This window comes from Hypanus sabinus, chromosome 20, assembly GCF_030144855.1.
Source record: "Hypanus sabinus isolate sHypSab1 chromosome 20, sHypSab1.hap1, whole genome shotgun sequence".
NCBI classification, from domain to species: Eukaryota; Metazoa; Chordata; class Chondrichthyes; order Myliobatiformes; family Dasyatidae; genus Hypanus; species Hypanus sabinus.
Window position 1 is genome coordinate 9,162,382 of NC_082725.1, and position 24,800 is coordinate 9,187,181.

The 24,800-nt window shown below is 42.0% G+C and overlaps 1 protein-coding gene across 1 annotated transcript in view; it reads left to right on the forward strand.

Moving 5' to 3' along the window:
• The window catches only part of cpvl (carboxypeptidase vitellogenic like), a 74,372-nt gene that overhangs the window by 21,257 nt on the left and 28,315 nt on the right, over positions 1-24,800 (forward strand). The window contains exons 4-10 of the mRNA XM_059945054.1: positions 1,100-1,214; positions 3,549-3,607; positions 10,349-10,428; positions 13,498-13,564; positions 16,544-16,666; positions 16,947-17,078; positions 21,295-21,393. Of these exons, the coding sequence (XP_059801037.1) occupies positions 1,100-1,214; positions 3,549-3,607; positions 10,349-10,428; positions 13,498-13,564; positions 16,544-16,666; positions 16,947-17,078; positions 21,295-21,393 (675 nt within the window). The remainder of the gene's footprint in view (positions 1-1,099; positions 1,215-3,548; positions 3,608-10,348; positions 10,429-13,497; positions 13,565-16,543; positions 16,667-16,946; positions 17,079-21,294; positions 21,394-24,800) is intronic.

The following is a 24,800-nucleotide window of genomic DNA, read 5'->3' on the forward strand; positions in this document are numbered from 1 at the left end:
AAAAAGATTTGTTTTAGTTGCCACATGTGCATCATAACTTACAGTGAAATGTGTCAAGCAAATGTGAGGAAATCTGCAGATGCTGGAAATTCAAGCAGCACACACAAAATGCTGGTGGAATACAGCAGGCCAGGCAGCATCTATAGGGAGAAGCGCTGTCGACGTTTTGGGCCGAGACCCTTCGTCAGGTCTCAAGTCACTGAACTGGTCTCGGCCCGAACCAGAGAGTGTAATAATCGCCTCCCCTGTCTATCTGTTACTGAATGGGTTCTCTCCCTGGGTCATAGTGCCCAGTCTGTTTTTGTGCTTGTCACAAGAAAACCATCCGTTGGGCTAAACGAGGTTCTCTCGTCTGTCATCATGGACAAAATGTTTGCCATGATAATAAATACGTAACACAAATTCAATGCAGATAGGAAACTGATACACGGCTCCAGCACGCAGAATACCCGTGTGGTATTGGGAAGAGTATGCGAAAGCCTTACAGACAGCTGCGGAATAGAGCCTGGGGTGCTGGCACTGCAATCACATTATGCTAGCAAACCCATCCCGTAAAAACACAGAGCTATAGAAATTCCAACAGAAGCTTTAAGGACCTCCTCCCTAGGAGAGAGGGTCTTTGAAGGTGGTCTACACCTGGATACAGTTTGCAGGACTGGCCCAGGATAGAGGACTCTGCCAAGCTGCCATCATTGGTCTAGGCCCCAGTAGGGGTGAATGCCAAAGAGGGAGAACTTACGACCATTTTATCAAGAGGAAAGAATAGAAAGGAAGAAGCATGGTGAGAGAGAACAAGAAAGACGAGAGAGGCAGACAAAGGGAAAACTTTTCTGGTAGAACACTTTCTCTGTTTTTCAACTGGAAAAACTTACTGATCAACTACGTGTATATAGGTGGTTATATAAAAATACAAACAAGCGTAAGGAAGTTAAACTACAAATAAAATAACAATTATATAGACAATCCAACATTGCATGTTTTTAATGCTGCATCGGATCCAGATTTCATTCTGGTTTACACTCATGCACTGGGGAATCCAGAGCAATGCCATTTATCAATTTTGTATTTTTATAATGATTACTTGTGTGTGACTTTTCAGACAAGACCTGAACATGCCCCTGTGTTGCTGTGGCTTCAAGGAGGCCCTGGAGGTTCCTCAATGTTTGGCCTTTTCGTTGAACATGGGCCTTATGTTGTGACTAAAAATGAGACCTGTAAGTGCAGCTTTGCTCTTATGATGTTAACATGCTGAATGAATGTGCAGAATTATTAAGCTGTTCTAAAATGTTTCCTTTGGAACAGTTTTTCTCTTGCCCACAAATGCTTCCACTGAAACTCACCGGTTGATACTTCAGGTTATTCTAAATTGTTTTTAATACAAAATGTTAAGCTCAAATATATAGGGGGGGCAGCTACCATATTGTCATGATTGTGAGCAAAGTCACCAGAGAGACAAAGTTGGTAGTATAGAAGTCTTTATTCGGGACATGCAGAGGCTGACAGTGTTTGGAGGAAGGGGGGAGAGGGAGAGAGAGACCCAACATTACAGCACATTTTTATGTTACTGATCAAAGATAACTGGACAATTTCTATAGCTATAATGCTTCTTTTGAGTTGCCTGTAACTTTTCAAATACCTAGATTTTCCCGTCGACACACCCAAAATAAGTGTTAATTATAATTGTCGCCAAGTTGTATTCATGTCTATGTGAAGTCTTGGGTCAATTGACTGGTAATTACATTCATGCATATACAGGTATCTCAGTCAATTTGGTGTTTCCTGGTCTCCAATTTATTCTAAAATGTAGCTTCAAAAACTCCATTGTTCTGAGCTGGATTTTGAACTCAACCTACAATCCATTTTCAGATATGAAGACTGGTTGCTGTTGAAATTAATATTTGCTAATTGCATATCTCCAGAATATACTCTAACATATACTATGTATTTTTAGGTATACTGTGGTTCAGGGAGGAAATATTTATAATTCCTTTCTGTGAGAGATCATAATGTCTGCCTTTAGAGACCTCCTCCACCAAAATACACTGTAATTTATAATATTTTTACTTCAGAAGTGTATCAGATCAATGTTCATAACATATTCTCATTTAATGTATACTGATGGGAAGTAATTTCAGCTAAACTGAAAAAACAGGTGTTTGATTTTGTTTGTTGTTGTTATTCCATATCCGTACTTTGACCTCTACTTATTTTCATATAATTCTTTATTCTTTAGAATTGTTGAATTTTTTCTGTTGAATGTCATGCCAACACACCACAGCAAATTCCAAATACATAGGGTGAATAAAATTGATGTTTGTCCCTTGATCTTTTTTCCCCAGAACTGATCCAAGTTAAAATTTAAATTATCATCAAAATATGTACATGTCACCAAATACTACCCTGAGATTCATTTTCTTGCAGGCATGGCATGAATATAAATAAATATAATAGAATTTATGAAAAACTGTAAATAACAAAGTCTGAAAAAATAGCCAACATGCAAAAGACAAATCATGCAAATAATATATTATTTATATAAATATAAATAATACTGTGAACATGAGTTTTCATATTCTGTGTACAGTTGCAAATCCTTCTGTATTTATTAACTTTCTATGTAACTATGTAAAATTGCCTTGTGTATAAATATTTCAGTCTGCAAGCTACAGAAACCATTCACTTGGCACAGTAACACTGTGGTCAGCACAGTGCTTTACATTGCAGGAAACGGGGTTCAATTTTTGCCGGTGTCTGTAAGGAGTTTTTGTACATTATCCCCATGACCACGTGGGTTCCTCCAGGTGCTCTGGTTTCCTCACACAGTCCAAAGAACTGCTGGTTGGTAGGTTAACAGGTCACTGCAAATTGTCCTGCGATTAGGCTAGGGTACAATTGGGGGTTGTTAAGCAGTGCAGCTTGAAGTGCTGGAGGGTCTATTCTGTGCTGTATCTCAATAAAAAAATAATATAAATAGTAGCCAATTCCCTAAATATAAGTTGCTGAATAGGAACTTTATATTCTAGAACAGTGTCAGGGACTGGGACATGTTTGTGATTATGTATGGGGAAAAATTAGCTTTACATTTGAATACATGGCTCAGTTCACTGAAGTTACGGTAATTCTCACTGCCTTAGAAATACTGTTCTTGAGCTTCAGTGAACTGTTGTTTTGTGCTGACTGCTTCCTTTCCATGGACTGGATATCGTCAAGGCCCAACTCCAGGCAAAATAACACATCACCCAGCATATAAATTGGTTCCCTCAAAAAATTTTGCCTAAATTTTATGTAGACTGTAAAGTTCAAGCAAATCTGTTGACAGTCAGAAAACGTTGACATGGAAGAGTAACCTTTACCAAGAAACACAGGAGCAGAATTAGGCCATTGGATCCATTGACTGTGCTCAGACATTCAATCATTTATCATCCTCACAAACCCCATTCTTCTGCATTCTCCCCATAACCTTTCATGCCCTTACTCGTCAAAAAAACTGTCAAACTGTGAATATTCAAATGTTAATTTTACTATTTGTGTATTCTGTTCAAATCTAGTGGAAGCCCGGAGGTTCTCATGGACATCCAAGTATTCAATGCTATACATCGACAACCCCGTAAGTTTTTGAATTGCTATGTGTCTTTATTTGCAGAAGTTGTATGTGGCATGGTAGCATAGTGGATATCACAGTATCAGCGACCTGGGTTCAAATCCTGCTGCTCTCTGTAAGGAGTTCGTATGTTCTCCCCGTGACCATGTGGATTTCCCCTGGGTGCTGCGGTTTCCTCCCACAGTCCAAATATTAGGCTAGGGTTAAATCGGGAGTTGCTGGGCTGCATGGCTTGAAGGGCAGAAGGGCCTATTGTGCACTGCATCCCAATCAATAAATAAACTTAATCATTAGGATTCAGAAATACATGTCCAAGAAGGGGTTTTCTGAGAGTGTATCAAGAGCTTCCAAAAGTAAGGTTCTGATCAAAAGCAAGTCCTGTTCTTACTCTTTTTTTGGAAGTTTTCTTGATTGATTATGAAATCCTGTTTTCAATTTCCAGTACGGCACTCAGTATCCACTTTTATTTATTTATCTTTTAAGATACAGTGCAGAATAGGTCCTTCTGGCCCTTCGAGCCATGCCACCCAGGAAACCCACCGAATTAACCCTAGCATAATTACAGGACAATTTCCAATGACCAATTAACCTATCTGACTGGTATGTCTTTGGACTGTGGGAGGAAACAGGAGCACCCAGAGAAAACCCTTGCATTCCACAGGGGACGACGTACAGACTCATTACAGATTGGATTTAAACTCCAAACTTCAACGCCTTGAGCTATAATAGCACCATACTAGCCTCTACTCTGATGATGTCATAGATGAAACTATTCACATTACTTAGCTCCTTAAAAGTATTTGTATTGGAATAGATAGAATAAATACCATAAATTTGGTTTTATCAGTGACATTTACAAAATGGCATTAAATATTATGGTTTCACTAGTGAATGAAGCATAGATCCAAGTTTGCAGATCACTCCAAAGTCCAAATGCTCAAAGTTCAATGTAAATTTGTTATCAAAGTACATTTATGTCACCATCTACCACCCCGAGATTTGTTTTCTTGTGGCCATTCACAGTAAATGCAGAAAAAAAAACACAAGACCGCACCCAACAAGATGGGCAATGACCAACGTGCAAAAGACTACAAACTGTGCAAATATAAAAAGAATAAATAAATAAGTAAATAAATACATAGATGAAAAGTCCTTGAAAGTGAGTCCATAAGTTGTGGGAACAGTTCAGTGATGGGGCAAGTGAAGTTATCCCCTTTGGTTCAAGAGCCTGATGGTTGAGAGATGATAACTGTTCCTCAACCTGGTAGTCTTCAGGTTCCTGTTCCACCTTCCTGATGGCAGCAGTGAGAAGAGAGCATGACCTGGGTGGTGGGGGATCCTAATGATGGATGTAATGAAGGCACAAATGACACCAGATATTGTAGCCTTCTTTAAAATAAGATGAAGTGTTGCAAATTACTGATGAAGGATTTTATCCTTGTCGAGTGGAAAGTGTGTGAGATCCCTTTTTACTGGGTGTCCCTGGAGAAGTGACTCATTAGCTCCTTGCAAACAGCCACTGGAGTCAGCGGCGTGAAATCCACCTGTCCAGACTCTATACATCTGGGTCCCACCAAAACTGGGAAGTTGGGATGTCCCGACCACCCGAACCCCGATCTGTGTGAATAATGTGTAAACACAGCTCCCCTGCAATTAGCCATCGGCAATAAATAACAGATCGTACACTGCATACAATTGTAAAGAAAGTATATTTATGAATGTCAACTTACCCAAACCATTATTAAAGAAGAAAGGAAAACAAACCAAAATGGCCCATTATAATTAAAACAGTCAAACGTGCACAAGGCTGAGTTCAGATCTTCCAAAAGCTGGATGTGACTGTTCTACACAAAGTGCCAACACTGATCACTGGTTTAATTACTAATCTTGGATTCTATCAGATTGTGCATTCCAGTTGGATTGCATCTTATGGCCAGTTTTCTTCAGCTTCTCTCTCCATCTCATGACGAAAAGAACTCAACACCACCCCCCCCCCACTGTCCATCACGAAACATCTTGGCCCAGCTTTCTGTAGAACCTTCTCCCAATTTCACCATCCTAATTGGCTGACTTGACATTCTTATGCTGAACATCACAACCTCTTATCTTTAACAGTGACCCAAACAGCAGCAGCAGAGCACCTCGCTCCCACAGAAAGCCGTTAAATTAACTATCCTGCACGTTACCAGTAAAATCTTAACCAGGGTGTTACAAATGCAAGCCAGCAAATCAAGGATCCAGGAATTAAAATTTAGCCTTTTCACTACCAAGATGTACATTTTAGGATTATAAATGTTTCTAATAATTAATAACTTAATGCAGTTTTGACTCAATAGGCTTCTTTTGCCCCATTTTGGCTTCTTCTGAATCAACTGATGTGCAGGAGATCAGAATAACTGAGAGAAATGGAGAATTATTTTCTCTAGAGTTAAAGAGAAAGTTGCAAATTACATCTAAAAGTAGGTGGAGGTGGCACCTACTGTGCATACATTGGTTCTGATTAAACAATAAAAATATTAAATGGGACCATCAATCACATCTATGGTTATAAACACAAGAACTTCTGCAGATGCTGGAAATCCAGAGTAACACGCACAAAATGCTGGAGGAACTCAGCAGGTCAGGCAGCATCTATGGAGAGAAATAAACATTGAACATTTCTGGCCGAGACTCTTCATCGGGATTGGAAAGGAGGGGGGGGAAGAAGCCAGAATAAGAGAGTGGGGGGGGGAGGGGAAGAATTACAAGCAGGCAAGTGATAGGTCCTATGGTCCACTCCCGTTTCCTATCACATTCTTTATCCTTCAGCCCTTTACCATTTCCTCCTATCACATCCCAGCTTCTTACTTCATCCCCCATCTCATCTACCCACCTCCTCTGCCTATCACCTTCTGGAATGTACTTCTTCCCCCTTTCCCCCTCCCCACCACCTTATTCTGGCTTCTTCCCCCTTTTCAGTCCCGATGAAGGAACTAGATCTGAAATGTTGACTAATTATTCCTCTCTATTGATGCTGCCTGGCCTGCTGCGTTCCTCTGACGTTTTGTGTATGGTTTATATAACATGTTATTTCTAAGGCCTCTGTTGGTCACGTTCAGCCATGGATGTTGCGACCTAACTATCTAGATACGTGAGCCAGGACAGTACAATGCTGTGTGGAGAGCAAGCTGTTACCCATGTAGCAAGCTCCCCCCCTCCACGCATCTGATGAATCCAAAGGAACGGCAGGGACTGACACAGTTTGACAGCAGCAGCGTCACTGGAGTTACTAGTCAACATTGACCTCAACATTGGACTGTCTTAGGGACTCCAGCTCTGCACTCTTTTTCCTGCGAGTGTACTCCCGAAGTCTTCCTCATGAGTGGATGTAGCTGCAAGGCAGCAGAGGCTTGAGATCAAGGCTTCCAGATGAGCTGTCAACCATGGCTGACTAGCCCCATCTGCCCAAACATGTTATTTAGCAGGTTTATACCTATCCATCTCCAGATAAACTAAATAAACAGATATCTGAACAAAGATGCTTCTGCCAAGGACTGTGGGCTCCACAATTCAAATTGAACATCGACACTTACACTGTGGATCTTTTTTTTTAATCGAAGCACTTAAATTTTGAAATGGTGGTTGTTCTTGTCAAAGCCAAATAACAAACCTTTCAAATGTGTTAATATAGCAGTAAATCAGAAGACTAGCTATAATTGGATCAAAAGTGAAGTTGTACTTAAGTGCTGATTTGATCTATTTGCAGTAACCTAGTAGTTTTACAGATGTTTTCCTCTGACTTAGGTTCATTTTCTTCATCTTCCTCCATTGCTTGAGGGTTACTATATCAGAAAGCTGTGATAATGTAGACCCAATTTTGATGCTTGTTCATGTACTTGTCTCTTATTTTTATATAATTTTTTTTTTTGCCAAGACAAAATTGAGGTCATTTTTAGTTCAGTTGTGGCTTGCTAGTATTTACGTGCCCAAAACAAAATGAGAAAGAAGGCAGCTGTTCCAGCTATACAAGAGCTTGGTCAGACCCCACTTGGAGGACTGTGTTCGGTTCTGGTCACCTCACTACAGGAAGGGTGTGGATACTATAGAGCAAGTGCAGAGGAGAGTTGCAAAGATGTGGCCTAGGCTGGAGAGCGTGCCTTATGAGAATAGGTCGTTTAAACTTGGCCTTTTCTCCTTGGAGCGACAGAGGATGAGAGGTGACCTGATAGAGGTGCATTGATTGTGTGGATAGACAGAGACCTTTTCCCAGGGCTAAAATGGCTAACACGAGGGGACATAGTTTTAAGGTGCTTGGAAGAAGGTATAGAGGGGATATCAGGGGTAAGTTTTCCCACACACAGTGGTGGGTGTGTGGAATGCACTGCCAGAGACAGTGGTGGAGGCACATGCAATAAAGTCATTTAAGAAATTCCTAGAAATTCCTAGATAGGAGTTTACATAAATAGAGGGCTATGTGGTAAGGTGATTCTAGCCCAGTTTCTAGAGTAGGTTACATGGTTGGCACAACATTGTTGGCCGAAGGGCCTGTAATGTGCTGTAGATTTCTATGTTCAGATAATTTAAGAAGGATGCTGAGGTTAGTACAGGTGTCCCCCGCTTTACGAATGTTTGCTTTATGCCACTTTGCTTTTACAAAAGACCTACATTAGTAACCTGCTCTCACATTACAAAGAGGATTTTTGCTTTTATGGATATTTTTCCCTTCGCTTTACACCATTTTGGATTAAGAAAGGTTTCACAGGAACGCTCTACCTTTGTAAGGGGGGGGGGGGAACACCTGTATACAGATGCCACCAAAGAATAGTACCAATTGTTCCACCAGCTTTTTTTTTCTAATACAAGTCTTCCCCCGCTTCCTTTTTTTCTGATCCTCATTCTGACTCCTCTTTTACCCTTTCTTTCTCCTCACCTGCCCATTGCCTCCTCCTGGTGTCCTTCCTCCTTCCCTATTTCCCATGGTCCACTCTTCTTTCCTATCAGATTTGCTCTTCTTCAGACCTTTTGCCTCTTCTACCTATCCTCTCACATCTCCTCACTTCTTCCACCACCCCTCCCTGAAACATCAACCCCTTATTCCTGTCTATAGATGCTGCTAGGTCTGCTGAGTTTCTTCCTACATTCCAGAAAGAATGCAGTGCTGCTGCCTGAAACACGTGCATGCTCGTGTCATTGATGCAAAATGGATCAATGTTTCAATGTACTTTGAACATGGAACAGTACAGCACAGGAACAGGCCCACAGTGTTTTGCAGGATCAATTAAATTAGTAATCAAATGGCCAACTAAACTAATCCCTTTTGCCCACACAATGTCATTATCCTTCCATTTTCCTTACATTAATGGGGCTATCTAAATGCCTGTTAAAAGTCTCTATCTGCCTCTACCACCATCCCATGCAATGTAGTGCGTGTGTGTGTGATGCCCTCACCCGTATCTCCTCCATTTCCTGCACTTCGGCCCTCACCCCATCCTCCCATCACCACAACAGGGACCGTGTTCCCCTTGTCCTCACCTACCACCCCACCAACCTCCAGATCCAGCATATTATCCTCCACAACTTCCGCCACCTTCAACAGGACCCCACCACTAAGCACATCTTTCCTTCCCTACCCCTCTCTGCTTTTCGCAGGGATCGTTCCCTCTGTGGCTGCCTGGTCCACATGTCCCTCCTCACAGATCTCCCACCTGGTACTTATCCCTGCAAGCGTAAGTGCTACACCTGTCCCTACACCTCCTCTCTTACCACCATTCAGGGCCCCAAACAGTCCTTCCAGGTGAGGCAACACTTCACTTGTGAGTCTGTTGGGGTAATCTATTGCATTTGGTGCTCCCAGTGCAGCCTCCTCTACATCGGTGAGACCCGACGCAGATTGGGGGACCGCTTCGTCGAGCACCTCCACTCCATCCACCACAACAGCCAGGATCTCCCGGTTGCCACCCACTTCAACTCTACTTCGCGTTCCCATTTGGATATGTCCATACATGGCCTCCTCTACTGCCATGATGAGGCCAAACTCAGGTTGGAGGAGCAACACTTCATATACCATCTGGGTAGACTCCAGCCCCTTGGTATGAACATCGAATTCTCTAACTTCCGGTAATTCCCTCCCTCTCCCTTCCACCATCCCACTTTCACTCTGCCTCCTCTTCTAGCTGCCTATCACCTCTCTCATGATTCTGCCTTCTTCTACTACCCACAGTGCTTTCCCCTTTCATTCCTTCTTCACCTCTCCGCCCTATCCCCTCCCTGCTTCCCCTCCCCCACCCCTTGATCTTTCCTCTGGTTTTCCACCTGGCACCTTCCACCCTCCTCCCACCTTCTTTATAGGGCCCCTGCCCCCTCCTCCTTCAGTCCTGACAAAAGGTCTTGGCCCGAAATGTTGACTGCTCATGTCAACGGATGCTGCCTGACCTGCTGAGTTCATCCAGCTAATTTGTACATTTTGATTTGACCACAGCATTTGCAGTGTACTTTGTGTTTACAGCAGTTCCTGAGATACTCAAACCACCCTGTCTGGCACCAACAATCATTCCACAGTCAAAGTCACTTAGATCACATTTCTTCCCCATTCTGATGTTTGGTCTGAACAACAACTGAACCTCTTGACCATGTCTGCATGCTTTTATGCATTGAATTTCCGCCACATGATTGGCTGATTAGATATTTGCATTAATGAGCAGGTATACCTAATAAAGTGGCCAGTGATTGTATATGTGGAGATAATGTTTCATTTTTCCTGGAAACTAGGTTGGCACTGGTTTCAGCTTTACTGACAAGACAGATGGTTATGCACGGAATGAAGGTGACGTTGGAAGGGACCTGTACAGGTTAGCCATTTCTATTGATTTAGGTATTTACTGTTCAAAGAAAAGGATTTTTCCCCCGTTCCCTTAATGCAGCTAGAGAGGTATCAATTTTGGCTCCAAAATTTCTTCATAGTTATATCAAGGTTTATAAACTCAAGATTCTTCAGATGCTGAAAATGTTAGTAACCCATAGAAAATGCTGAAAGAACTTAGCAGGTCAGGCAACATCTATGGAGAGGGACATTTGATATCACTTGGGAAGAATTTGGGGCATTTAGCTATGTTCTCAAGACCAAATGAACATTATTTCATATAGTCAACATGTGGTTCTGCAGATGTTGGAAATCAAAATCTCAGTGGAACTCAGTTGGTCACGACAGTATCTATAAAGGGGAATAAATAGTTGACATTTCCAGCTAAGATCCTTCATCAGTCTTGGTGAATATTCACGGCCCAAAATGTCGACTGAATCGGGGAGTATTTAGTCTATTCTCTGAGTATGTTTTCAATTGTTCTTTCAGCAATGCCAGGTCTGATGGAAGTTGGTTTACCTGTAAAATCAGTCGGGTCCAGCTCATTTGATTGAAGTTCACTTATGAACCAATTACCTTCTTCCCTTCTTGAACATTTTTTCCACATCCTTCAAGTCTATACTAGTTTCTCTTAGTTGAAGTTGATACTTAGGACAAGAAGCTGATTTCTTGAAGAGGTACAAGAGCCTGAAGAGAAACATCAATGTTTTAGGAGCAGCTTCTTCCCCTCCCCTCCCATCAGATTTCTGAATGGATAATGAATCCATGTACACTACTTCAACAAATATGTAAAATATTTTTGCTTTTTGTACTGCCAATTTAATTTTTTTAAATGTTTCTTATTGTAATTTTTATATTTTTGTTATTACTGTCTGTATTGCGCTGTACTGCTGTCATGAAACAACAAATCTCATGACAAAGCAGTGATATTAAATCTGATTTCCTTGCTTCGGCCTAGTTTGAAATCCATATACGTAGAGGCCTGACAGAATGAGGCCTTTGTTACATTTGCACAAGGAGCCAATATTAATTACGTGTTCATAAAAACCCTCTTAAAATGGGGACAGGATCTCCCCAACAAAAGATTGGTTCTGGCGGTTTTGTTCCAATACACCTTAACCCATGTTTTTGGAGCACAACACAAAGCCTTTACAATGAAGTGGATTGAAGTGAAAACTTCCACAGCTTTCATTGATGAAAAAGGTATATTTTTTGTATGCTAGGGACACAATTATCATATTCTGCATGTCCCTACTGATATTGTGACTCTTGTGATTAAGTGCACAACTGGGGGTGGCTGAGAGGCATAATGATTAGCATAAAACTATTACAGTGCCAGCAACCTAGGTTCGGTTCCACCACAGTCTGTAAGGAGCTTGTACAATCTCCCCATTTCCTCCGGGTGCTCCAGTTTCCTCTCACATTCCAAAGACATGCTGGTTAGCAGGTTAATTGGTCACAAGGGTGTAACTGGGCTGTATGGGCTAGAAGGTTATGCTGCAACAGTACAGGGTACTGGTAAGGCCGCATCTGGAGTACTGTGTGCAGTTCTGGTCTTCTTACTTGAAGAAAGGTATACTGGTTTTGGAGGTGGTGCAGAGGAGGTTCAGCAGGTTGATTCCAGAGATTGGGGGGGGGGGGGCGGAGGGGGGAGGTTAGACTATGAGGAGAGATTGAGTCACCTGGGACTGTACTACTGTACTCACTGGAATTCAGAAGAATGAGAGGAGATCTTATAGAAACATAAAATTATGAAAGGGATAGATAAGATAGAGGCAGTAAAGTTGTTTCCACTTCTAGGTGAGACTAGGGGACTTAGCCTCAAGATTCGTGGGAGTAGATTTCGGACGGAGATGAGGAGCTGCTTTTCCCAGAGAGTGGTGAATCTGTGGAATTCTCTGCCTAGTGAAGCAGTGGAGGCTACCTCAGTAAATATATTTAAGACAAGGTTGGATAGATTTTTGCACAGTAGGGGAATCAAGGGTTATGGGGGGAAGAGGCAGGTAGGTGGAGATGAGTCCATGGTCAGATCAGCCATGATCTTATTGTATGGTGGAGCAATCTCGACGGGCCAGATGGCCGACTCCTGCACCCGTTTCTTATATTCGTATGTAAAGGCCTGTTACTATTCTGTATCTCTAAATAAATAAAATATTAGTAGGAATTTTAACAAGTTAATGAAAGCTTAGAAAAACTGCAGATACTGGACATCTAAAGAAGAGGTTCCCAATGCAGGGGTTGATAGACCCCTGCTTAATGGTATTGGTCCATGGCATTAAAAGGGTGGGAAACCACTGATCTAAAGTAAAACAAAAATTGCTGGAAATGCTTGGCAGGTTGAGCAGAAAGAAAAACAGCTAACATTTAAGGTTGAGGAGATCTGATGTGGGGTTTTGCCCTTCAATATTACTCCTGTTTCTCTTTCCACAGAAGCACCCTGACCTGTGGGGTATTTACATTGTTCTCTGTTTTTATTTCAGCAAGTTATATTAGTTATAATTGTTAGAAACAAACTTTTTATGTATGCACAAAAAAATTGGATGGCTGTCCTCTGTTAGCTGGCAACTATTTTCACAAATCAGAATCAGGTTTATTATCACTGACTTTTGTTACGAAATTTGCTGTTTTGTGCAGTGCAATAAATAAAATACGGTATAAATTATGATCAGAATATATTTTAAAAGTTAAATAAGTAGTGCAAAAATAGGGAGGTAATGTTCATGGATTCATTGTCTGTTTGGAAGGGAAGAAGCTGTTCCTAAAATGTTGAGTTTGTGTCTTCAGGCTCCTGTACCTCCTTCCTGATGGTAGCAATGAGAAGAGAACATGTCCAAGGTGGTGGGGGGGTCCTTAATGATGGATACCGCCTTTTTGAAGCACCACCTTTTGAAGATGCCCTTGATGGTGAACTATTCTGTCTCGAATATGAACCAGAATTTCATTGCTCTCCCACCATATCAAGGGTCTGTGCTTGCTCATGAAATGTTATGGGCAAGAATCGCTATGTACAGTGTCAAGCTATAAGCTAAATAAAAATGAAACCTTTCTTTCTTTGCAGTGCCCTTATCCAGTTTTTTCAGATATTCAATGAATATCAGAAGAATGATTTCTATGCTACAGGAGAGGTGGGTAATCCTAATATTTTTGCACCCCAAAATTTGCTTGGTTTTAACTATGTTCTTACAATCAAAGTCTGTGATATTTATTGCTTTTAAAATGAAATTCAAAAGTAATAATTTAGAACATGCAAACATATTTTAGAAATGTTAAAATGATTTTTTTTCTCTTTGGTTCTCTTATTTCACAATGGGGTACAAGAAGCAGATTTATGGTGGTCATAAATGGTGGTCACAATCTACTGTCTTTGTAGTCTGTAATTTTAATGCATCATTTAGTGCATTGTGAGATACATTATTACAAAAGGCATAGAAAATGACTTTCTGCGTGAGTCGATTTTTGTTCGTTAACATTAATCATCAATTTTATTGAAATCTTTACAATCTGTGCTTCTGTAATGCTGAGTATTACATTAGAGTTGTAGAGTTGGTGCCGTAGTGATAGAGAATGGTACAGGCCCTTCGGCCCAACTTGTGCATGACAACCCAGATGTTTACCCAAGCTAGTCCCATTTGCCTGTATTTCCTTTAAAACTCTAACTATCTCTGTACCTGTTAGGAACAGCTTCTTTCCTTCTACCATCAGATTTCTGAACAGACAATCAATCAGCCCATGAACATTACCTCAATATTGTTTTTGCATTATATATTTAATTTAATTGTGTGTGTGTGTGTATATATGTACCTATGTGTTTGTGTATGTATATACAGTATGTGTGTATACATTTCTTACTGTAATTTAAGGTATTGCACTGTACTGCTGCTGCAAAACAACAAATATTGTGACAGATGCCAGTGACATTAGACCTGATTCTGATTCTGGGTACTTGGACCTATCTTTCCTACTTCCCCTGGCAGCTGGTTCCATACACCTGCCACCTCTACATGAAAAGCTTCCCCCTTGTAGATCCACCATCCTGTGTAAAGGTTGTCCTTCCGTCCCTTTAATTCTTGCCCTCTCACTTTAAATCTGTATCCTCTAATTTTAGTCATCCGTACCACGGGGAAAATGACAGTGATGTGTGTGTGTGTTGTATGTCCTGTCCATAGTTAGGGTGCATAAGACTTTTGCACAGTACTGTAGGAATTTTATGTATTGCACTGTACTGCTGCTGCAAAAAAGAACTGTGAAATATGTGAGTGATGATAAGCCTGACTCTGATACAGGTCTTTATTGTGGACTGAGAGTGGGAAGGGGGCAGGGGTGAGTGAAATCATGGTTGGGAAAAGGAGAAGGGAGAGGGGAGAGAGCAGGACCAGAGAGTCATTCTTCTATGATCAATAAACCGATTGTTTGGAATCAAATGATTTTGCCTGATGTCTCAGTGCTGGGAGTGTTTGCACCCATGCCCCACCTCCTACCCGCCCCAGGACTCCTCCCCCGCCACCTCCCACAGCTCTTCACCCTCAACATTCCCAACATCTTTTGCTCCAGCCAGATTTACTAAACTCACTTTGTGTGCCATGTTGACAAGTATAGTCCTGTGCAGGACCCAGTATATTACCCTAGCTATACATATGTGACTAAAACTTTGGCACAGTACTGCATATTAAAATCAGAATTAAAATAGGATTAGTGTGATGGTTAGTATGGACTTTGTGGGCTGAAGCGGCTGTATTGCTCTATGACTTTACAAAATTGACTTTCTGATGTGCATAAAGCTTTCTCCATGACCGCTGCCAGACCAATTGACAGCTACAAGTTGATATCCTTTGCTGCTTGATAGAACGGTGCACATTCCTTCTGTTATAGTCACATCTTTCTGTTGTAAGGAGTTTCTGCGTTCCCCCCCCCCCCCACCCCCTCCCCATGAGCACGCAGTTTCCTCCAGGAATTCCGGTTTCCCCTCACATTCCAAAGACATATAAGTTAGGGCTGGTGAGCGGTGGACACGCTACGTTGGCACTGGAAGCATGGCGACATTTGCAGAGCTGCACCCAGCATATCCCTTGGATGTCGGTCTTTGACATAAAGGACTGATTTCACTGTATGTCTTGACACTGTATGTACCTGTGACAACTTAGTTTCTTAATGCTTTTTACGCTGCTGGTGTTTAGTGCGGCGATGAAGGCCCTCCATCTCTGTTCGTGTTCGAGGCTTTCTTCATCATGTCGGGACCTTCCCTTCGTTTTTCACTACGGTCATTCAGGTGAGTCCTGGGTGGAGACTCAGGAACACCACCGCATTCAGATGCAGAAGGATTCTTCATTGCTATTTTTGTAACTATTTTTGTTTTACCAGGGTTGTTGGCCCTGAGCTGATCCCCTGAACCTAGTGGTCTGGTGGACCACTCTTATTCTGGCCTCTACTCTTTGACCTGTTTGGAATGGGTGACTCTACCAAGAGCCAAAGCATAAAGTCCTGACACCAGCCAGCATAGCTCTCCCTCTCCAGATCATTGAGGCACATAGGCCTCCAAATCCTACAACAAGGTTGCGGTCCTCTTGAATCAGATCAGGTTTAATATCACCGGCATGTCATCCAATTTGTACAATGCAATATGATAAATATAGAGGAAAAACCTGTATTACAGTAAGTATGTATATTAGTAATACACACAAAATGCTGGAGGAACTCAGCAGGCCTGGTATACACACATAAACAGTCGACGTTTCGGGCCGAGATCCTTCATCGGGACTCAAGAATGTATATTAAACAGTTAAGTTAAAGTAGGTAGTGCAAAGAACAGAAAATAAATTTTTTAAGAAAGTAGTGAGGTGGTGTTCATGGGTTTAATGTTCATTCAGAAAACTGACGCGTGACAAATAAAGCTAATATTTTCTTTGTCTTTTTCTTCTGGTTTCCTATCATATCATAAAAAAGATTTAAAATATGGAATCCATTTTGACTTCCTTTACATTGCATTAATTTTATAAGGATATATAGAGAATAAGAAACACCAATGAACAAATTCCAGGATTGTGCATGTATTGGGAATTTTTTCTAAAGTTATTTACATGTATTTTTCAATATGTGTACATCTTTAGTCCTACGCTGGGAAGTATGTGCCTGCAATTGGTCACTATATTCATATTAACAACCCAACTGCCAAAGTAAAGATCAACTTCAAGGGAATAGCCATTGGAGATGGGCTCTGCGATCCTGAAGTAGTAAGTGGTTTTGTTGTAAATTAAGCAGCATACTTGAATTACAATTTAGTTTTTATCATGATAAAAGGAAGTTGGTTTTCAGACAACTTCCTCATAACTTTAAGATGCTAATTTTTACCATATGTTCATCCGGCCAGTACCGGCTCAATTGGTTTAAATTATACCTCGCTGACCATGCTGACTGCAGCCTTTGACTTTGAAATAACACTCTTGTACTTTCTGAAGTTGAGTTTTTGTGAAGTGACAAAGTTCCCTCCTTTGTTGTGTGTCTGTTACACAGATGATAGGTGGTTATGCGGAGTTCATGTATCAGATCGGGATTGTCGATGAGAGTCAAAAGCGGTACATTCAGCAGCAAGCAGACATAGCTACACGTTACATCCAGAAGAAGAAATGGGTGGAAGCCTTTGATGTATGTACCAGGGGCTTGGTCGCGGCCTTCAAATTGGAAACATCTGAGTTGCACAGGGGTCGGGAAGGCATTATGGGAGGTCAGAAGTTTTTTTGCTTGATGGCTAGATCCGTTTAAAAATCATTGTCATGACATTCTAATGAGCTCTCTACCCCTCCAAAACTTGCCCTAAATTTAAGGTAATCTGTGTTTACCAACAAGAACAACCCTGAACTATACTTCAACTTTCTGTCCTCCTGCAAATTTGACACAGTGAGTGGATAACAAGTGAGAGGTTTAAGGAACACAATAGTGCTGTAAACTAGTGGTGTGAGTTTTTTTTCACAGAAAATATGCATTTTTAAAAAAACTTTCCACTGTTTATGCTGAAGCTGCAATAATTTAGACAATAAGACTCAAAGCAGAATTAGGCCATTCGGCCCATTGAGTCTGCTCTGCCATTCCGTCATAGCTGATTTATTATCCCTTTCAACTCCACTTTTCCCCTTCTCTCCGTAACCTTTAATGTCTTTACTAATCAAGAACCTATTAACCTCTGCTTTAAACACACTCGATGACTTGGCCATCATAGCCTTCTGTAGCAATGAATTCCTCAGATTCACCACGTTCTGTGTAAGGAAATTCCTCTTTGTCTCTGTTGTAAAGGGATGTCCTTGTATTTTGAAACTTCAGGTCCTAGACCCCCTTACTGTTGGAAACAGCCTCTCCAAGTCCCCTCTTGATATAGTTATCAAGGTCTTTCAATATTTGATGGTACCTAATAAAGTGGCCACTGAGTGTATGTTTGTGGTCTTTTGATGCTGTAGCCCATCCACTTCAGGCTCGGTCACAAACAAGAGAAAATCTGCAGAAGCTGGAAATCCAAGCGACACACACAAAATGCTGGAGGAACTCAACAGGCCAGGCAACAACTATGAAAAAGAGTAAACATTCAAAGTTTGAGGCCAAGACCCCTCAGGACTGGAGATAAAAAGATGAGGTCAGATTATGAAGAAGGGGGAAGGGAGGAAGAAATACAAGGTGGTAGGTGATAGGTGAAACTAAGAGGTGGGAGGGGTAAAGTAAATTGCTAGGAAGTCAATTGGTGAAAGAGATAAAGGGCTGGAGAAGGTGAATCTGATGGGGGAGGGCAGAAGGCCATGGAGGAAAGAAAGGGGGGGGAGCACCAGAGGTAGGTGATGGACAGGTAAGGAGATGAGGTGAGAGAGGGAAACGGAAATGGAGAAGGTGGGTGGTTGCACTACTAGAAGTTTGAGGAAATTGATGTTCATCCCATCAGGTTGAAGGCTACCCAGATGGAATATAAGGTGTTGCTCCTCCAACCTGAGTGTGGCCCCATCGCAGCAGTGGAGGTGGCCATGGACTGACATATGGGAATGGGAAGCGGAATTAAAGTGGGTGTCCACCAGACAAATGAACTCGGCAGAGCGCTCTCCCAATCTATGTCGGGTCTCACCAATGTATGGGAGCACGGGATACAGTAGATAACCCCAACAGACTCACAGATGAAGTGCCGCCTCATCTGGAAGGACAGTTTGGGGCCCTGAATGGTAGTGAGGGAGGAGGTTTAGGGGCAGGTGTAGCACTTGTTCTGCATGCAAGATTATTAGATTAGATTCAACTTTATTGTCATTTTGCCGAGTACCGATACAAAGCCAATGAAATGCAGTTAGTATCTAATTGGAGATGCAAAGAATAGTGTTATTTACAAAATAACTGCGAATAAAAAGGAAGTGCTACAACACACAGATATAAAAGTACTGAAGGCAGTCCAATATGGGTGCAATACTGTGATGTGAGGTTCAGCAGGGTCACAGCCTCAGGGAAGAAGCTCTTCCTGTGCCTGCTGGTGCGGGAGCGGAGGCTCCTGTAGCGCCTAACAGATGGGAGGAGAGTAAAAAGTCCATGGTTAGGGTGAGATGCATCCTTGATAATGCTTTTCGCCCTGCCTAGGCAGCGCTTATGATAAATGTTCTCAATGGTCGGCAGTTGGGTTCCCCACCATATGAGGTGGGATATCAGTGGGGAGGGATGAATGGACAAGGAAGTCGTGTAGGGAGCTGCAAGTCCTGTGGGGAGGAGGGAAAGATGTGCTTGGTGGTGGGATCCCATTGGAGATGGTCGAAGTTACGGAGAATTATGTGCTGGACGTGGATGCTAGTGGGGTGGTAGGTGAGGGCAAGAGGTGGTGGGCCAGTGGGAGGATGGGATGAGGCCAGATATTAAGAAAGGGAGGAGATGCAGTGAGGGTAGTGTTGATGTGGAGGAAGGGAAGCCCCTTTCTTTGGAGAAGGAGGACATCTTAGTTCTGGAATGAAAAGCCTCATTCTGTGAGTGGATGCAAGAGAGGCAGAGGATTTGAGGGAAGGACATGGCATTTGTACAAGTAATGGAGGGGGGTAGCTGTGAGAATCAGTGGGTTTATAAAAGATATCAGCAAGTAAGCTGTCACCAGAGACAGAGAGATTGAGAAAGAGGAGGGAGATGGACCAGGTAAATTTGAGGACAGGGTGGAAGCTGGAGGCGAAGTTGATGAGCTCCACATGGATGCAGGAAGCACGCCAATGCAGTCATTGATGTAACGTTGGAAACATTGGGGAGTGATACCAGTGTAGGCTTGGGACATGGGCTCTTCCACATAGCTGCCAAAAAGGCAGACATAGCTGGGATCCAGGTGAGTGCCCATGGCTACACCTTTTGTTTGAAGGAAGTGGGAGGAACCAAAGGGGAAATTATTGAGAGTGAGGACCAGTTCTGCCAGACGGAAGAGAGTGGTGGTGGAGGAGAACCTGCTGGGTCTGGTGTCTAGAAAGAAACTGAGAGTTTTGAGGACTTCCTGATGAGGGAATGGAGGTGTATAGGGACTGGACATCCTTAATGCAAGTAAGATGATCAGGGCCAGGGAAATTGAAATCATTGAAAAGACCAAGAGCACGTGAAGTGTCACGAATGTAGTTAGGAAGGGATTGAACAACGGGGAACAAAACTGAGTCGAGGTATGCAGATAGAAGTTTGGTGGTGCAGGAACAAGTGGAAACAATGGGTCTACCTGGACAGGCAAGCTGGTGAATCTTGGGGAGGAGTTGGAAATGGGAGGTGCAGGATGAGGGGATTTTGAGGTTGGTGGCAGTGGATGGGAGATCCCCAGAGTCAATAACTTCAAGGTTCGGCCCATTTTGCATTTAGAGACGCTCTTCCTCATGCCACTGTTGCAGCATGCGGTTACTTGAGTTGCTGTTGCCTTCCCGCTAGAAGCAGTCTGACCATTCTCCATCACCTCTCCCATTAACAAGGCATTTTCATCCACAGAAATGCCGCTCACTGCACCATTCTCTTTAAACTCTAGAAACAGTATTGTGGAAATATCCCAGGAAATCAGCAGTTTCTGAGATGCACAAAATCTCAGCAGTCTGGCACCAACAATCATTCCATGGAACAAAGTCACTTAGATCACATTTCTTTGCTATCCTGATTTTTGGTCTGAACAACAAATGAACTTCTTGGCCATGTCTGCATGCTTTAATGTATCAAGTTGCTGCCACATGATTGGCTGATTAGATATTTGCGTTAATGAGCAGGTATACCTAATAAAGTGGCCACTGAGTGTACCTTATCAGATTTTGATAGGAATTAATTTGTTCAAAGAGCCATACTGGGATTCTACAATTCATTGTAAGTGTGGTGCTGCTATTCCAGGGGCTAGTGTACTTCAGGGGGAAAAAGACCCCAAGGAAGTGCAATCTACTTAACAACTTTAAAAGTGCTCAGGTATCCTGTGTGGCATGAACACAAGAGATTCTGTAGATGCTGGAATCCAGAGAAACACATGTAAGATGCTGGAGGAACTCAGCAGGCTAGGCAGCATCTGTGGAGAGGAATAAACAGTCAACATGGTGAAGGGTCTTGGCCTGAAGTATCGACTCTTTATTCCATAACTGACCTGCTAAGTTCCTCTGTGGTCTTGTGCGTGTTATATGTGCCCTGAAGCTTTTATCAGCCGTCTTTGTTAGAGTTTCTGGGAAAAATCAATGATTAACCTTAGCGATTGAGAATCCTGAATACCTGTTTTGCATTTTGGCAATATCCTGATTTCAAGGCTCCATGCCTTTAATCTTCTTCAGTTCTACTTTAGACAAACAATATTAAAAATAATTTTAAAGTGATAACCTCTGTGTCTTCGTATTCCACGTTTTCTGCATTTATTTCTTCTCTTTAGGTTTTTGATGCCATGTTGAATGGTGACCTGATTGAATATCCATCCTTTTTTGAGAATGTCACCGGATGTTCCAACTACTTCAACTTCCTCCAGTGTACGGTGAGTGACTGGAATCTTAAAAACATGCCCACAGCTTTGAGTCAGGGAGTATTGAGTTAAGAGAATTCAAGGAGAATGACATTTGAAGGGTTTGCTCTACAAGCTGCTGGCATGGATTCAATGGGCTGAATTGTAATCACCTGCTTTGTAATGATTCTGTGATTCTATAATCTATGCACAGCCACAGAATTAGAGCAATTACTCAAATGTGAGCTTTTCTGATGCATTTTCAATTCCAACTCGTATTTCAACATTTTTCTTGAGCTGGTAGTGTAGTGGTTAGCAACCCGGGTTCAGTTCCTGCTGCTGTCTGTAAGGAGTTTGTACGTTCTCCCCCTGACCACATGGGTTTCCTCTGGGTGCTCTGGTTTCCTCCCATAGTCCAAAGACCTCCCGATTGGTAGGATAATATATCATTATAAATTGTTCTGTGATTAGGCTAAATTGGGGGATTGCTGGGTGGCATGGCTCAAAGGGCTGGAAGTGTCTATTCAACGCTGTCACTCACAAATAAGAGCATCCAGCTGCCATTTCAGCCAAGTGGTGTTTCCTTCACATCATTTCAGCCAAGTGTTAACATCACTTCTTGTTAACTGATTTTTTTAAAAAAAAGCAACCTGATTTTAATTCCTTCTTCTAATCACTTTAAAAAATATATTCTTAATATTTTAACACAATTAAATATCTATCTCTCTTTAATGTGCCAGTATTGTAATTTTCTGGTCACATTTTTAGCTGAATGTCGAATTTGAAGCAGAAATTGATTAGCTTTCACATGAATAGATAATGGTAATAATTGTTTGCTGGTATCTAATTCCATCTGTAACACTCAATGGTGGTCCATCATTAAGGACCCCAGTCACCCAGGACATGCCCTCTTCTCATTGCTACCATCAGGAAGGAGGTACAGAAGCCTGATGGCACGCACTCAGTGTTTTACGAACAGCTTCCTCCCCTCTGCCATCTGATTTCTGAATGGATACTGAACCGGTGAACACTACTTCACTATATTTTCTGTTTTTGCACTACTTAGTAAATGTAAATATTCAATACATATATTTACTGTAATTCAGTTTTCATATTTATCATGTATTGCATTTTACTGCTGTTACTAAGTAAACAAATGTCACGACATATGCCGGTGATAATATACCTGATTCTGATTCTCTTGAGTGAGATTGAAGTTAGTATACCAGGGGCAAAGAAAGGATTGCCTCCATTTCTACTCTCCCCTCCTCTAGAGTGATATAGGATGGAGACAGGACCTTCAGCCCAGCTCGTCCGTGCTGACCCTGAATAAGCTCATCCCATTTGCCTCTAACCCCCTCCTAACCATGTGCCTTTCCAAATATCTTTTAAATGCTGTTATTATCCCCAGGCTGAAAAAGTTGGCAGGCAAATTCATCTTGTGGATGAATAGCCACCTCTGTGGCGATAAAATAGAAGGGGAAAAATATCTTTGAATCCTGTTTCTCTGGATCTCATTTGCTAAAGAACATTAATACCCATTACAGTCTGAGCTGATGATAGTTGTTGAAATATCTCAAGGTTCTTCCTTCCAGTTCCTTTTTCTTCTCATGTTGACAAGTTAGTTTTCATCTCTTGAAGACCACAAACTGTGCTGGGTCTGGGGAACAATGTTTAGAAATCAGAGTGGATGTTGAAACACACAACATATTACACTGAGCAAGCTACGGTTAACTTTAACAATTCTTCTGCAATATTATTACTCTGAGAGAGAGAGAGAGAGAGAGAGAAAAAAATATGGACAAGCTACCAGGAAAAATTGGGTGGCAGGGTGGAGAAGTGTCTTACCAAAGGGGATGTAAAGTGTTTCTTCCTTCCACTGGCATGCAGGTCATCAGTGGGCAAGGTGTAGCACCTGCTTAGACTCCTTCCCCCTGATCAGGGTGACATGAAGCCATGGGGGCAGATGGTGGATGGTTATATGAGCAGGTGGTGCACATCACGTCATGGTAATGCAATGCTGATGCCAGGCAGACAATCTCTAAAGAATATTGATAATGGCTGGTGTCACCCGTCATGTAAGGACATTGCCCAGAAGAAAGCAATGGCAAGCTACTTCTGCAGAAAAATATTCCAAGTATAATCGTGGTAATGGAAAGACCATTATTGCCCACATCAAGCGACACAGCACATAAATGACGATGACCAGATGAAATGGTGCAATAGTATCTTTTAACAAGCATATGGAGGAACAGGGCTTAGGAGGATGAGGGTCAAACACAGAAAATTGGGACTAGCTGGGTGGGTACTGTTTTCAACATGGACTTGTTGGGCCGAAGATGAGGGGGAAGGTGAGTGGTTGGAGCAGGGGGAAATGAAGTAGGAAGTTGCGACGTGACAGATGGAAGACATTCAGGGCTGGAGAAGGAGGACAGTTGAAAGGGAAGGAGGAGGGTCACCAGAGGAGGGAGCTGGGCAGGTGAAAAGGGAGCTAGAATGGGAGGGGAGGGAGAAAGGGGAGGGGGAAGAAATAAGTGGAAGTTTGAGAAATCAATGTTCATGCCATCCACTTGGTGGCTACCCAGACAGAAATATGTGACATTGGTATCACAAGAATAATTGGTACATCTATTCTAAAACAATTACATGCTGTTCACAAGGGATTTCTGCTTCACTTCTCGCTGCCTCAGTAAAACAACCAGCATAATCAAAGATCTCACCCTCCCTAGTCATTCTCTCCCATCAGGGTGAAAATCAAAAGTTTGAGAGCACATATCACCTGGCTCAAGAACAGGTTCTGTCTCGGTGTTATCAGATTCTTGAATGGTTCCATACTGTCAGCTTGGCTCTTAACCTCCAAATCTACCTCATTCTGATCATGCACTGTATTGTTTACTTGCTCTGAACTTTGTGTAGCTGTTACACTTTGTTCTTTTTTATTATTTTACCTCATTGCACTGTGTAATGATTTGATTGATATGAACAATATGCAAGATGAGCTTTTCACTGTATCGGTACAGTGACAATAATAAACCAACTCCAAATCTAATTCTGAGGCCAGATAAATGACATATTGTCTGAAGCAAAGTACTGTTGGCAGGTGGAGTAATTGCACTTAGTATTATTACAAGAAATTGTGTTTGGAAGATTTTGCAAAAATGATCTTTGGTTGTTAAAGTCAAAAATACTTTTACCTTGTGTACTTTCTGTGATTACTAATCGATCTCTCGTAAGAGATGCAACACTCAAATCAAGTGGAGTTGCAGACTGGTGAATAAATAGATGAGGATAGGGTCAGCATCAAGGATGAGGATCAATTTTATTTGCCATTTACATACATTAGGAATTGGATGGCACTGTTGCACAGTGATTAGCACAATGCTTTACAGTACCAGAAGCTGGATTCAACTCCCTCCGCTGTCTGTAAGGAATTTGTACAT